This window comes from Schistocerca piceifrons, chromosome 8 (assembly GCF_021461385.2).
Source record: "Schistocerca piceifrons isolate TAMUIC-IGC-003096 chromosome 8, iqSchPice1.1, whole genome shotgun sequence".
NCBI lineage: Eukaryota > Metazoa > Arthropoda > Insecta > Orthoptera > Acrididae > Schistocerca > Schistocerca piceifrons.
This window is the reverse complement of record NC_060145.1, coordinates 218,162,486-218,176,567: the sequence shown is the minus strand read 5'-3', so window position 1 is coordinate 218,176,567 and position 14,082 is coordinate 218,162,486. Positions and strand designations below refer to the sequence as shown.

At 38.9% G+C, this 14,082-nt stretch overlaps 1 protein-coding gene across 1 annotated transcript in view; it reads left to right on the top strand.

Annotated features, from left to right (window-relative positions):
• Positions 1-933: 933 nt before the first annotated feature.
• Positions 934-14,082, top strand: part of LOC124711693 (sodium channel protein Nach-like) — a 163,751-nt gene continuing 150,602 nt past the window's right edge. Inside the window, exons 1-2 of the mRNA XM_047241892.1 lie at positions 934-1,059; positions 1,244-1,444. Coding sequence (XP_047097848.1) covers positions 947-1,059; positions 1,244-1,444 — 314 coding nt within the window. The 5' untranslated portion in view covers positions 934-946. The remainder of the gene's footprint in view (positions 1,060-1,243; positions 1,445-14,082) is intronic.

Below are 14,082 nucleotides of genomic sequence, written 5' to 3'. Positions count from 1 at the left end.
TGAGCTTGTACACTGCCAGTACTACTAGCCTCTCTATAGAACCACTAAAATGACACAGCATTCAAAGAGTTGCATAGATGCTAAGATTCACATTGAAAATAGCTGTTGACATGATCAATTGGTATGTTTTAATATTAAACATAACCAACTTTTGTTTTGGTTCAGGTTGTGCCTAGGAAATATAAATTTTATCAAGTTCATAACTTGACAAATGATAAATGACTTTGCTTAGTCAAATAAAATGTTAAATTTAATGCAGAAAGAAGGGATTCATTCTACATGGAGCTCTTTCTTACTGAAATTATCCTATGGACATCACTGTATGCCTATTAAATTTTATATGTTGTTCCTTCAGTTATTAGAATTTAGAAATTTTTGACGTGTCCTTCTTATTGTTATATACTTTTTAGCATTCCTAAAGGATGTTTTGTTTTTGCCAATGATTAATTACATTCCACTAATCATTTATCTGTGACATAAATTATTGACAAAGGTGTTTATGAGATGCATTTAACACTACTTAAAGTCTGTATGTCATTATGTTGATTATAAAACAAAACTTTACTATTTCATTCGCCAATTTATTGATTCTCTATGCTTTATCAAGTGTACTCAATCGAAAATGTATCAGGATGGCATATAATTGTGTTTTATTCCTCAAAAGAACTTTACATTTGGCTCATTGATTTCTTTAGTGTACCTTGCAGGATTGCATGCTTATCATGTTGCATCACATTAGTACTCAAATGAAACATCATGCAAGCCTTAAATGCTCTTAGTTGTGAGATAAAAAATCCATTAACTGTTCAGTGGTCTATATAAAAGCTAGCTGTTAATATGCAAATGCCTACTGTATGTAGCTTAAGACAGAAAATTTCTATGTATTGTTGAAGTTCATTCTTATAAAATTAAATAACTCTCACACTAGCTAGTCTTATTGCAAGAGATGATTTTCCGGGTATCAGACATTTCCATCCCTTGGTTGAAGGAGTATTTAGCAAACAGTTCTATAAATGGCCTGAGGTATTTGTCAGGAGGACAGTATCACTGGACAGAAAGGTAAAACAGAACTTTAAGTATTACTGTATCTGAAGGTACTTAATCAATAAAATTTTATGTAAAAATGTGTTTAAATACTTTCACAAATAATGGTTAACTAATGATTTGTATTGCTTGATTTATGGAATTTATGTGCTATTATTTTAAAAGAATGTAAGCTGTTTATTAATTAATCTTCCCACAGGGTGTTTTGGTTCATAGCTGTGACTGTTTCATGCTATTATACTGTCATATTTACACTGGCTTCATTCCATGCATACAAGATGCATGCTGTCAGTTTCACTACTGAAACAGATTATCTTCATTGGAACACAAAATTTCCGGCATTTAGTGTATGTGAAATTACTGGTGTAAACGATGTGAAATTCGGTGCACTGGCATCAAAGTAAGAATTTGTATTTATTTTTGTTATTGGCTATCTGGGAATAATGTTACTTAGCATTATTTAAATAGTGCACAGGTATACAGAAAATAACACACTGTGGTGTTGAGTGGGAAAATATAATTACGGACCTCAGGATTTACACCTACAATTCTGGGGAATTGTTTAATTCTGTGGAAGGCAGAGCTGTAAGATACTCATTGTTTCATTTTTTCTATATTATATTGAGAAGTAGAGATAGAAAACTAAGAAAAAAATAGATTAAAAATCCATATAAAACTCGTTAGATATGGTATTGATGTATTCAAGCGTTTCCTTAATTGACTATAACATTCTTGCTTTTTCAAAACAATGTTTCAGTCTCACTCTCTAAACATTTTTTATAGTTTACATTTTAATGGAGAGGCTCAGGAATGTGGAAGAATGTTACAAGATAAATTAATGCAATGCTACTGAGAAGCTTGTATTGTAAAATATACTTCTAAGTAATCGTGGGTTGCTTTAGTCTGCTTAGTTATATTCTACATTTGCATAATACAGGGTAGGCACACTCAAGAAAGAAAAGATTCAAAATTTGCACTCTATTATGTAATTCTCATTTTAACACGGACTGAATTTTCCATTAGCAGGTTAATGTTATTAACTCTAATTTTTGTAAGTAAAGTCATACCATTTCAGCTGCAGTACTGAGCGAGTGAGTAGCTGTGTGTCGGTATGATGTTGGTGTGGTAGTTATCTGTCTGACAAAGCCACTTGTCCATGGTTCAGACTGGAAGTCACTTGCTGGCTCTTTTGCCACTTTTTTGTTATTTCCGTCTTTGACAAGATTTTGTGTAGTGAATAATTGCAAGTTGCGGCATGATTAGTTGTGAGAGCCAGTGCAAGAGCTGGCAGAGGCCAAGAACATATCATCTGTAGTATTATCATAAGCAGGACAAGCACTGTGATATTCAAATCAGCTTTTGAGATGGGAACTGCTTCCCTAATTATAGACACATCTACTTTTTAGGGTTTTCAGAAACTCTTGAACAAGAAGCAAGTGTTAAAATATACACCCATATATGAGAAAATGCATTGTTAATAGCCTCTCAGTTTGTCACAGTCATTATTGGGAGAAGTGAGGAAGAAATTGTCATGTATATGACTTTTGCATAAGTTGGAATATTATGGAATTAGGAACAAATCATCATATGTTTCACTTTGTATGTAGAAAGTAGAAAAGAGAAAAGAGTCTGAACCTGACTGAGATGTAAAGTGGGAGGTGTTAGAAGGTTCTGTCCTGTGTCTGTTGCTTTTTAGGGTGTATAAGGTGTGATTAAAAAGTAATGGGAATTTTTTAATTTTGTGGGCTTGATATACATTGTTTTTGTTAATTTTTCAAAATCTTTTTGGTACACATGTTCCTGATGTATATTTGCATTTTCAGCTGTTTTGAATATTCAGTTTATTGTTGACTGTCAAAAACATTATACATGTTTTTGAGTGGCTGGCAAAAGTGGTTGAATTTTGACCAAAAACGGTATCATGTCAGCATCACTCAGTAATTACTGAATGAAGTCAACAGTGATCAAGGACTTCTAAACAAGGTTATACCAGGTGACAAAACACAGATATATGGAATACAGCCAAAACCAAGGCTCAACCATCTCAATGGAAACTGCCTTAAGAGCTAAGAAAAAAAATTGACAAGTTTGATCAGATGTTAAGGTTCTTCTCACTGTTTTCTTTGATTACAATGGAATAGTGCAGCATGAGTTCCTGCCTCGTGGCTGTACAGTCAATAAGGAGTCCTACCTGGAAGTTATGTACTGTTTTTATGCAGCAATCCAAAGAAGATGGCCAGAACTGTGGCAAAACCACTTGTGAAAAATTGCATCATGATAATGCTTCTGCTCACATCTTAATGCCTGTTCATGATACTTTTTAGCAAAAAACAAAACCATTATGTTGTCTCAGCCATTGTATTCATTTAATGTGTCACCACGCAACTTCCTTTTATTCCCAAGGCTGAACAGAAACATGAAAGGATGTCATTTTGCCACCATTGATGAGATAAAAACCGAATCGCTGAAGGAGGTGAACACCATAATTAAAAGTGAGTTCCAGAATTGCTTCCAAGATTGAAAAAAGCACTGACACAAGTGTATAATATCTGAAGGGAATTACTGTGAAGGGAACAAAGTTGATGCTGATGAATGAATAAATATTCTTTAAGAAAGACAACAATTCCTCTCAGAGACTGCTGGCCTCAGCAGCCAGAAACTATGGTTATGTGTGTGTGAGTTGTGTTTGCATAAGGATATGTTGCGTATTTCTGATGAAGGCCTTGTTGGCAAAAAGCTCACTTTCTGACAGTCATTTTGTTGTGCCTATCTGTGACTCAGCATCTCTGCTATATGCTGGCTACCAAGTATCCTTTTCGTAACATTGAAAGTGGTGATGATTGGATATTGAAGGAGACTGTTCAAATGGACAGTATATTGCAGAACATAACAGAAGATCAAGAATATCAGAATGAAACTAACTTTGAGGAAACTGAACAAACTGTTGAAGATGTCAGAGGCCATGACTTTAGAAGAAGTGAAGAACCAAAACCTCTGCAGAAAAGCAATAGAATAACAACAAAAATGTAATAAAAGAAGAATTTGACTCTCTGTCATCTAATGTAATTTGGACTTATACATGACTTCCAGCAAATAAGAGTCATTGACAGTAAGTGGGTGCTCAAAGTAAAAAGAGATGCATGTGGAAATACTGAAAGGCTCTTTGTATATGTGCCATTTTCCTTTATCATGGAATGAGACAGTACATGAAATTATAACAGAAGGGTAATGTTAGATAAAATGAAACATATATGAATTGTAAGCAGACACAACAACCCATAAGATTAAATAAACATAATCAAAAATGTAACCCAGGAATTAGCTTAATTTTTTAAATTTTTCCAGTAGTTCCTCAAAATTACAAAAGGAGTGAGTCATGAGGAAACCCTTCAGTTCAGACTTGAAAGTGTATGGATTACTGCTAAGATTTTTGAATTTCTGTGGCAGCTGATTGAAAATGGATGCAGCAGAATATTGTACAATTTTCTGCACAAGAGTGTAAGGCAAGTTTAATTACTGAAGGTTTTGCTTAGGTAAAATGATATGACTATGAAGAGACATATGCGCTTGTTCTCTGACTCACAACATTGAGAACTTAACTGAGTGTAGTGAATGAATATGATTTGTTTACATAAGAAATAGGTGTACATAATGTGTTTCTGTTTGAAGAACTGACTGAAGAAATATTTATGAAAGTTTCTCAAGATGTAAAATACTCAGAAAAGGCTTGTGGGAAATGGGGCAGCAGCAGTGTGATAACCAAATAGTGACGTAACATAGAGATATGATTTCCCCACTATTTATTAGTAAGCTTATATACATGACACATATAAATGAGCATGCAGAGCATACTAACTCCTACTGTCTCACAGGGCAGCAATGCTTATTTTCAGAGTCAGGGATGCTATGCTGCCATAGAGTCAACCCCCCCCCCCCCCCCTCCCCCGTGGCACGTGAGGAGAGGCTGCAGTGGGGCATCGTCTGTCAGAAGTGACATAGGCAGCTGCGTGAGGGTAGTGAACTGTGCTACGAAATCTAGGTGGTGGAATCTCCTGTGTGCAGAATCTGTCGACGGGTTGCAGAATGCGTGTGCCAGTGGGTGGCGGTCTGTATATATGGGAAAGGGTCTTCCCTCAACATCATCTTGAAAGTGATGGACAGCTTCATATATGATTAGCAATTCATGCTCAAATGTGAACCATTTATTCTGGGTGTTGGTATGTTTGCACAGGAAAAACCTGAGCGGCTATGTGAGTCCAGCGATCTCTTACTGTAAAGCAGCCCTGATAGTATAATCTCTAGCATTGGATGCAATTATTAGATGTGTGTCTGTTGATGTGTGAGCAAGGGTTGTAGCTTGTAATAGATATTCTTTTATTTTGTAAAAGGCCACCTACATTTTCAGTGTCCAATCAATCAAGACATCATTAACCAGATTTTTTCTTGCCACGCAGTGCTTGGGTCAGTGGTAGAAAAGCTTTGTTGGCAATTGGTTTCTGTAGAAATTTATGACCTCCAAAACCCTACACAGCTCTTGGTAGTTGTTGGGAGATGGGAGGAGGTTAATATGGTCAGTTTTCTCAAGAGTAGGATGCACTCCAGATGCACTGCTGTGATGTCCGACAAAGGTCGCATGGGGTTGCCAAAGTTGGCACTTGTCATTTATCAGGATCCTGTGAGAGAGCAGCTTATTGAGGATGATATGCAGGTGGTCATCATGATCTTGCTTGTTTATCAAAAAGATTATGATGTCATCTACATAGTCATAACAACAAGACAAATTGAACAGTACACTATTAATAAATTTTTGCCATGTCTGTGTCACATTTTTTAGTATGTACAGCATGTAGTGGAACACAAAGAGACAGAATGATGTGATTATTGCAGGTTTTGGTGTCTCTTCATCTGCCATCAGAATTTGTAGGTATGCTGCTTTGCAATCGATGACGCTAAATTTTTACCCCGGTCATGACATGGGAAAAATAGCACAAGTTCAGAATGGGGTTCTGTCAACAATTGTTAAAGTGTTGAGGTAGTGGTAGTTGCCATGTAGGTGCCAAGTGTCATTCTTCTTAAGAACTAGTTTAATTGGGAAGGCTCAAACACTGTCTGATAGCCAGACTATGTCAGCTCACAGAAGTTCATGCACTGCAGATTTAGGCACTTTAAGTTTATGGGGAGATAAACGATGGGGGCACTGACAGACAGGGGAACCTGGTGTGGTTGTAATGTGGTGGACTGTACCATCCCCTATGTCACAGATTGTAAGTAGGCTAATTGGGGAGCATGGAGTGAGTCCAGAAAGCAGGACGCGATGTGGCTCACCATTGTTGTTAATGTCACATGGCATTGTCTCAGGAGCGCACTCAAGTGGGGGTTGTGACACTTCACTAACCTGAGAAGCAACACCGCAGTAGTGATTGGTGTCAAGATGATGATGGTAATTGAGATGCTATTGAGCTGCATGCAGTGATGCAGCGGCATACACGATTCATCTCCATAGTAGTTAATTGCTGAGGTGTGTGACATCATTGTCACAATGTAATGATGAGTACTTAGCTGCTTTAAAGCATAGCTGGTGATAAGTTCTTTACTTTGTAGCTTCAGGTTAAGTGGTGTGTCAAGGGGTGACATGTGACCAAGGGTGTTGCAGTACCAGCAGGTAGTGTACGTTGACCGCACCATGGATCAATTGCTGGCCATCCCATTGTAGTAGGAAGGTGCAGTTTAATTCTTGATGGCATAACTCGCATGGCAGATTTTGACTTAACAGGAAAAACATGGTGCGATATGGAAAATTGGAGTCATATCTTTGGGAAATAGGGTACTGGCAGTGTGATAGTGGAAGAGTGGCACAGCATATAGATACAATTTTCACAATATTTATTAGTAAGCACACATCCATTAACACATGTAAGCATTTGAGCATACAGAGCATACTAATTTCTACTACCTCACGAGGCAATGATCCTTATTTACAGAGTCATGGATGTTATGCCACCATAGACTTGTATGCAAACTCAATAATGGTTTATATATGAAATGAAGCAGGCACCAAGAACTTCCAACTTCACATTTGACAATTTTCTGAAGGAAATCTGGTTTTGACAATCCAAAGTTGATTTATGTTGAAAGCACTGATGATTATAATACTTATTTGTTGCTGTATGTAGATGATTTCCTAATTGCTGGAATCATAAAAGCTAAATCACCAATATTAAGATGAAGAAGTTAAATTTTGAATTTTGAATGTGGGAACTCGGAGAACCAAAATCATTTCTTGGAATAAATATACAGAGGACCAATGACAAATGTGTATTAGTCAACATGTTTATCTCAAAAACTCATTGAAAAGATTCAAAATGAAAGACTGTAACCATATGAAACACCAATGAAAGTCAAATCCAGTGAAGATGCTTGTTGTGACAAGGTCAGATAATAAACTATACAAGAATTAGTAGGTTGTGTGCCGTGTGTAATGACAGCTACAAGACCAAACATAAGATCATCAATTAACTATTTTAGTACACATCAAAATAAACAAACAGAAGGTTTGAGATGAATTCTTCCATTTATTAAAGAGCACTTCAAGTTGGTCTATGTTACAAAAAGGGAAATTCAAATGTTCTTCTCTGCTGTGTTGATTCTGACTGGGAAAGAGAAGAAGACAGAATATCTATAACAGGATACGTACTCCAGGTTTTTGGAAATACTTTTTGTTGGGCTACAAGGAGACAGATATGTGTTTCACTATCTTTAATAGAAGCAGAATCTCTGATAAGCCAAAACATTATGACCACTGCTCACCACAATGATGGATGCTGCCTCGTAGTGTTGGAGGCACATGACGCAGTAACAAAAATATGAAAGCAGGGCAGACATGGGTAACGGATCACCTTAGCGAAGATATGGGCTGCAAATGGGCAAATCCATTGAGATAAGCAACTTTGACAAAGGAAAGATTATCAACACAGAGCATGTAAATGAGTATGTCAAAAATGGCGAAGCTGGTCAAATTCATGTGCTGCTATTGTGAGCATCTACAGGAGAAAGAGGTAGAAGAGCAGCCAAACTACCACCAGATGTTAAATGATTAGACATCTATGACCATTCACAAAATGTGGGGCTTGAAGACTTGTATGCTGTATGAAGTAGGATAGATGGTGATATGTGGCATCTGTGTGGATGCAAAAGTGGTTTGGAGTACACCACTCATCATACATTGTTGAACATGGAGCTCCACAGCAGACCATCCCTACATGTTCACATGTTGACCAATGACATTATCAGTTATGATTGCAACGGGCATGGCACCATTGAGATTTGGGATTCGACTGTCGATCAATGGAAACATGTTGACTCTTTTTGCTACACTAGGAAGATGGTTGCCTTCACAAACAGCATCATTGAGGTGATTGGTGGCTCAAACGTGCAGTGCACCACAGACACAGACTGCTGGGAACAGTATTATGCTACGGTAGACATTGTCCTGCACTTGCGTCGGACCTATGGTAATAATCAAAGAAATACTGTGAACCACATGCATTCCTTCATGATTGATGTCTTCCCTGATGGCGATGCCATCTTTCAGCAGTGTTATAGTAGAGTGAGGAGCATTACAGTGAACTCATGTTGATGTTCATCAGGATAGAGGTCAGGAGCGATGGGCGTTGTAAAATGAAAAGTAAAGAAGTTGGAATGGACCCAATTTATTCCTGTAACGATGGTACATGGGTGCGTACGTAGGGCTGAGTAGCCCCAAGAGGGGTTGATGCTGCTCATCAGGAGGTCTGAGGAGAGAGGCAGAGGCTAGAGGAGCGATTACTCGGGGCTGAGGTCTGAAGCTGAGAGAGTGCGGAGCTGTTTCCAAGCCGCCCTAGTCGCTCCCAGCCGCGTCCCCATGATATCGCACAATTAGTCTCTGACTGGAGGATTGATTCCGCCAACGTGCCTTGCTAGTAGCGTACCCTCATCAGCACAACCAACCCGTGGGACTAGAGTCTGACCGAGGAGCATGTGGCAGGAATGTGCCGACCATGGTCTTCGGGCCAGCACCTTCCACCACAGTATGCCCAAGCCGGCTACAGCCGTACATTATGAATTGAAAAATTATTTAATAAAATTTTATCGGCAATGATCCCTCTTGGGAGGTCTCCTCCCTGCACATCCTTTCCCCTTCCGAAGAAGGCTCTCTGGATGAAAATGAATGAGCTTATTCTAATTGATTATTTCATTTTAAAAAATATATGATCATTATGAAGGGTCACAGAAATTAACATCCATAACATAGTGATATCAATATGTGCAAAAGTTACAAAGTGGCCTGAAGGGCCTGAAGGAAGGCTCTTGAATAACAAACTTGTGCAGTTGGGGCGATGGCAGTAGGGGCGGCGCCATGGTGTGAGTGTGTGTGTCAGCAGTATCAGTGGTGGTGGGTACCCAGGCGATGATGAGGGACACCAGAGCACAGCACACTGAAACACTCCACCCTTGTGGGGGTGAGAGAATGCTCACAGGCATAACAGTCACAAGGGGGCTTTTGCCCGACAATATTACTTGAGTTCTTAAATCTAGGATTACAATGGTAATTACCCAAGTGGGTGAATGAGAACATTACAAAATGATAATAATTTAAAGAGAAAACAAAATGACTTACATGAGTGTTAAGACTCGACAATTAAATTGGGATTCCATAGACTTTACATAGAAATACAAATTCATTACAAAATTAGTTATTGCCTGACACCTAGACTACAACTTAATTCTAAGGGGGAGGGTTATGCCTGATCACATGCACCAAGGTTGGCAGGTAGGTTCAGGTGTGATATTCACCTTCAGGTTGTGGGGGTGGTACTACTTCTTGGAAGGAAGTGAAACATTTGCAAAACCCTCTTTTACAGAGTATCCAGGATACTATAATCAGAATCATTACAGTGATGATTACCGAACCAGTGCGGGGTAATACAACGCTGGCTAATCGCTTGGTTTGGTGCCAATCAGCAATATGTGAGGCCACTCGGTCAAGAGCAACTTGGTTATGTTCCTGGGTAAGGAGATGATTGCTCAATTGGAGTAGACCTGAGTCATTGGTATTCGGTAAATTCTTTAGCTTCTCATGGTAATGGAGTTTAAAAGAGAGTTTAGGAAGGTATAAGGTAAATGTGGTAATGGTGACATGAAAGGTGGAGTGCAATTGAGCTGATATCCTCATAGAAGCAGTGTATACATCACGTCTTGAACTACTATACACTAGGCCACATTATTCAGTGTTACCCAGTACGATTCAGTTTCTGACATTGAACGGTGGCACACCAGGGTGGCGGTGACCGTCTCTGGAACAGTGAATAGAAAACTGTTGCCAACAGGTTGAATTATTGGTTGACAAAGTGAGACTAGAACATGAGGACATGGAGGTGCAGTAGTTTCAGCGTGGAGCATAAGTAATAGGTTGTATGGGTGCAACTGGATAGTTCAGCATGAGAGAGAGTGGCATGGGTTTGTCGATCCCAACTAACTAATAAAAATTCTTGAGTCTGCCAAACAACATAGTGGTGAAGGGTGGCCCAAGAGACTAGAAAAGTGTATATTTGATAGCACTCGTATTTGCAATTTGCACACGTGATTGGCAATCTCATTCGCATCCGAATACCATCCAAATTTCGGGGAAGTCGGACCTCCAACGCAGCATAGTAAAAGGGGATATTGCTTCCAGCTTCCAATGTAGATAATGGTCGACTGTGAGAGAAAGTAGTAGTGATCCTACAAGTAAAAATTTCTTGGCTTACTTGATGAGTAATTCAGAAATGACAGAGGGGGTACAACGTTGTAGCAATAGTTACCTGGTAAGTAGCGACAATGGATCAGTTCAGTCATGCTTACTGATGAAGAAGGCCATGAAGTAGAATCACAGCAGGCAACCAACAGTTTGGCAGCCATGGGGCAGCAAGGCGGCAAGACAATGGTGCAATTCAACACCGAGTATCCGCTGATCAATCATGCGTCAGCAAAAAAGACGCTGAGTGCGGAGGCAGTACTACGCAGCGCAGACAAAGCATAACTCACTGGAAAAAATTTTCCAACCTGCTATGGCACGAAGACCAAGTGTGGTTCATTAATTTGAGATTTCATACGAAGAAAGGTTTTTTTTTTCTTTAATTTTTTGTTTTTTGTTTTTTTTGTTTTTTGTTTTTTTTTGTTTAATGAATAAAAATGAGAAGGAGTCCTGTGATCATGGTGTAAACCCCCATGGCCTAGGCACCTCCCACGCATTGGCCACTACGCAGGGGCACCCACCCCACTAAGGTTCGACATGGCAAGACAGGTGAAGTAATTCATAAATTTTAGAAATAATATTGAGTGGTTTTTCAGCTGTAGAAAATCTGAATTAGGGTAGGACACCTCAAGTTAACTCAATAATTCTAGGATCTTTACTTACAGAAGTGGTCAATAGAGAGATTAACTGTACTGAAGTCGAAAATGAATGTTAGTGAGAGCGAGTCTGTTGCTCGTGAATACAGAGGCTGAGCGTGAAGCCATGGAGGTGGCACAGCGCAGCTTTATCAGCACTGAGCCGGCAGAGTGCTGAGCTCAGATAACAGTGTCGGAGAGCGCTAGAGGCTCTCTGTCCGAGACTAAGACATTATAAGTGCAACTTAAAAGTAACAATTTATTGCAAAGCAATAATAAACGAATAGCTGATGTCACAAAGATGTTTGATTCCATGTTAACAGAACAACTTAAGTGTTCAACAGGTAAATTGATATTGAATATTCAACATTGTTGATTAAAAGAAACTGCTACTTGAATGCAGTGTATCTCTCTCGCAAAATATCACGCAAGATGTATCACCTTGGCATGGATACTACGTGGAATGAAGTGATCTTAGAGGAAGTGAAGTACCATCAATTGATGTCTTTATCAGAGGGGTTAACCCTTGCATATAGGTTCAGGTTAAAGTTGTTCAAAAGAAACTGCTACTGAACATAACGTACATACGTACGTACTTCCCTTTCCCCTTCCGAACAGCGGAGGGCATAAATGATAAAAGCCTTGTTCATGTACTTAGTATATGACAATACAGGTCTGGTAACATCAACAAGTTACACCAAGGTAGTGTAAATATGAACAGTGTGAGTGTGTTGTAAGTGTGTTATTGTGAGTATGAAGTGTTGTGTAAATGTGTGACTAATGGTAGCTGATGGCGGATATGAATTGAAGGCCAATAGGTGCTATCAGAGATACTTCCAGTCAAGAAAATAATGAAAATTAAAAGGGAATACCGAATATGATACAAAAATGACCATTACCATAAAGTATATTAAACATGAATCATAACTATAAATTGATAATAAGAAAACGTGACACTGAAGTAATAATAATTGACAAGAAATAAAATAAAGGGAATATTTCCTGAACATAACTTCCAAATCGGATACAAAATCTGTCAGGGGATGTTGTTTTTTAGTCGGTTGATGAATTGCATAAGGGACTATGTCAGTAGAATCCGACAGAGTGTGTGTGTATAACAACAGTGGTGATGTGTAAAATGTAATAAAAGAGCGTCTGGGGCTCAGTTCATTTCTGGTTGAGTGCCCAAGGTGTGGTGTGAGCGAAAATTGTCTCATGGTAATTGATGTATGAATCGTTTTGTGGTCAACCGAGGAGCCTAGGATTTTGTGACGTTTAAGTACAAGTCCGCGGTGCAAATGAGGTACCTGCAAGTGACTCGACTAATAAGTTCAGCAGTGCATTAGTGCAATTTGCAGACTTGAATTGATTATTACATAATTTGCATGGCAATGGAGCAACCTGCGGACAGTGCTAAGGCAACCTGTCTAATAATTGATGGGTAGGCAGTGCATTGGAGCTATCTGCAATACTGTGGTTCAGCAGGCCTAAGGGCGTCCGTCTGACTTAATAAGGAATTAGTGCAGGCACATGGGTCTCCCATGACACATGGAATAAAGGTATCAGGGGTGTTATTAGCGACCTGCTGTACTAGGAAAATGTTGACTGTTCAAGTAATAAAAATAGCTCTGAAGCTAGAATAGCATACATGCATAAATAGCGTCACTTTTTGTGCGTGCAGTACATAACAATACATAAAATAAAAATCATGAACTATAAATCACTAGCGCTAGCATAATGACATAATTAAACACAATGACACATATTGACAGGAAAATAAAAACACAATGATGTATAATAATAATGCTGTAAGTAGTTGGAATGCTCAATGTTAACATGTAACACTGCCCATCTGGGGCTGGCTGCTAGGCTGTGTGTGTGTTAGTTTTAAAACTGACGATAACAAATTGAACTGAAAGGACAACTAGGCACAGTTCCCGTAGCGCTTACATCACCGGCTAATAAGAGGCAAAGTACGTATCTCACAATGGATCATCGGCCGATGTTTTGGGGGGCAAGACTGCAACAAGGGAGAAGCGATATCTTGGTGTAAATGGGTGGTAAGATTAAAAGACCAGAACTGTCAGAAGAGGGTACCTACCATGTTGTAGGGGCCTCCTCATTGACAGAAGAAGGAAAACAGGATAGAACAATGACCACGGCGGTAGAGTAAAATAAAAGGGGAGGGCAAAAAATAACTGCATAGCAACCAAGGAACAATCGCCCACTGATATACGGCATCCCAGACGATTGGTCATTTGCGCCTCGTCAGTAGCGTGAAAAGCCCATGGCATTGCATTGGCTTGCCCATATCTGGCCATGTCCAAGGAAGATAACATTAAATGTCCTCATAGTTAGATGTGTAAGAAGGTTAGGGCTGTAGTTTGTAGCTCATACAATGAATCAAAGCAATAATGAAACTTCTCTTATAAGATTTGCAAACTAAGGTATGCAGAATAATGTAAATCATCAAGAACATCATGTAAATTATCCAGCTAATGTGAAACAAAACAAGGAAAAGAAATTAAACAATGAATCACATCTACTTAATTATTTATGTTAAGATTTATTGGGACGTTTGAATGAATTTTGTTTGCCGTGTCTTCTGGTGGCATGAAAGAAACCAGCTTG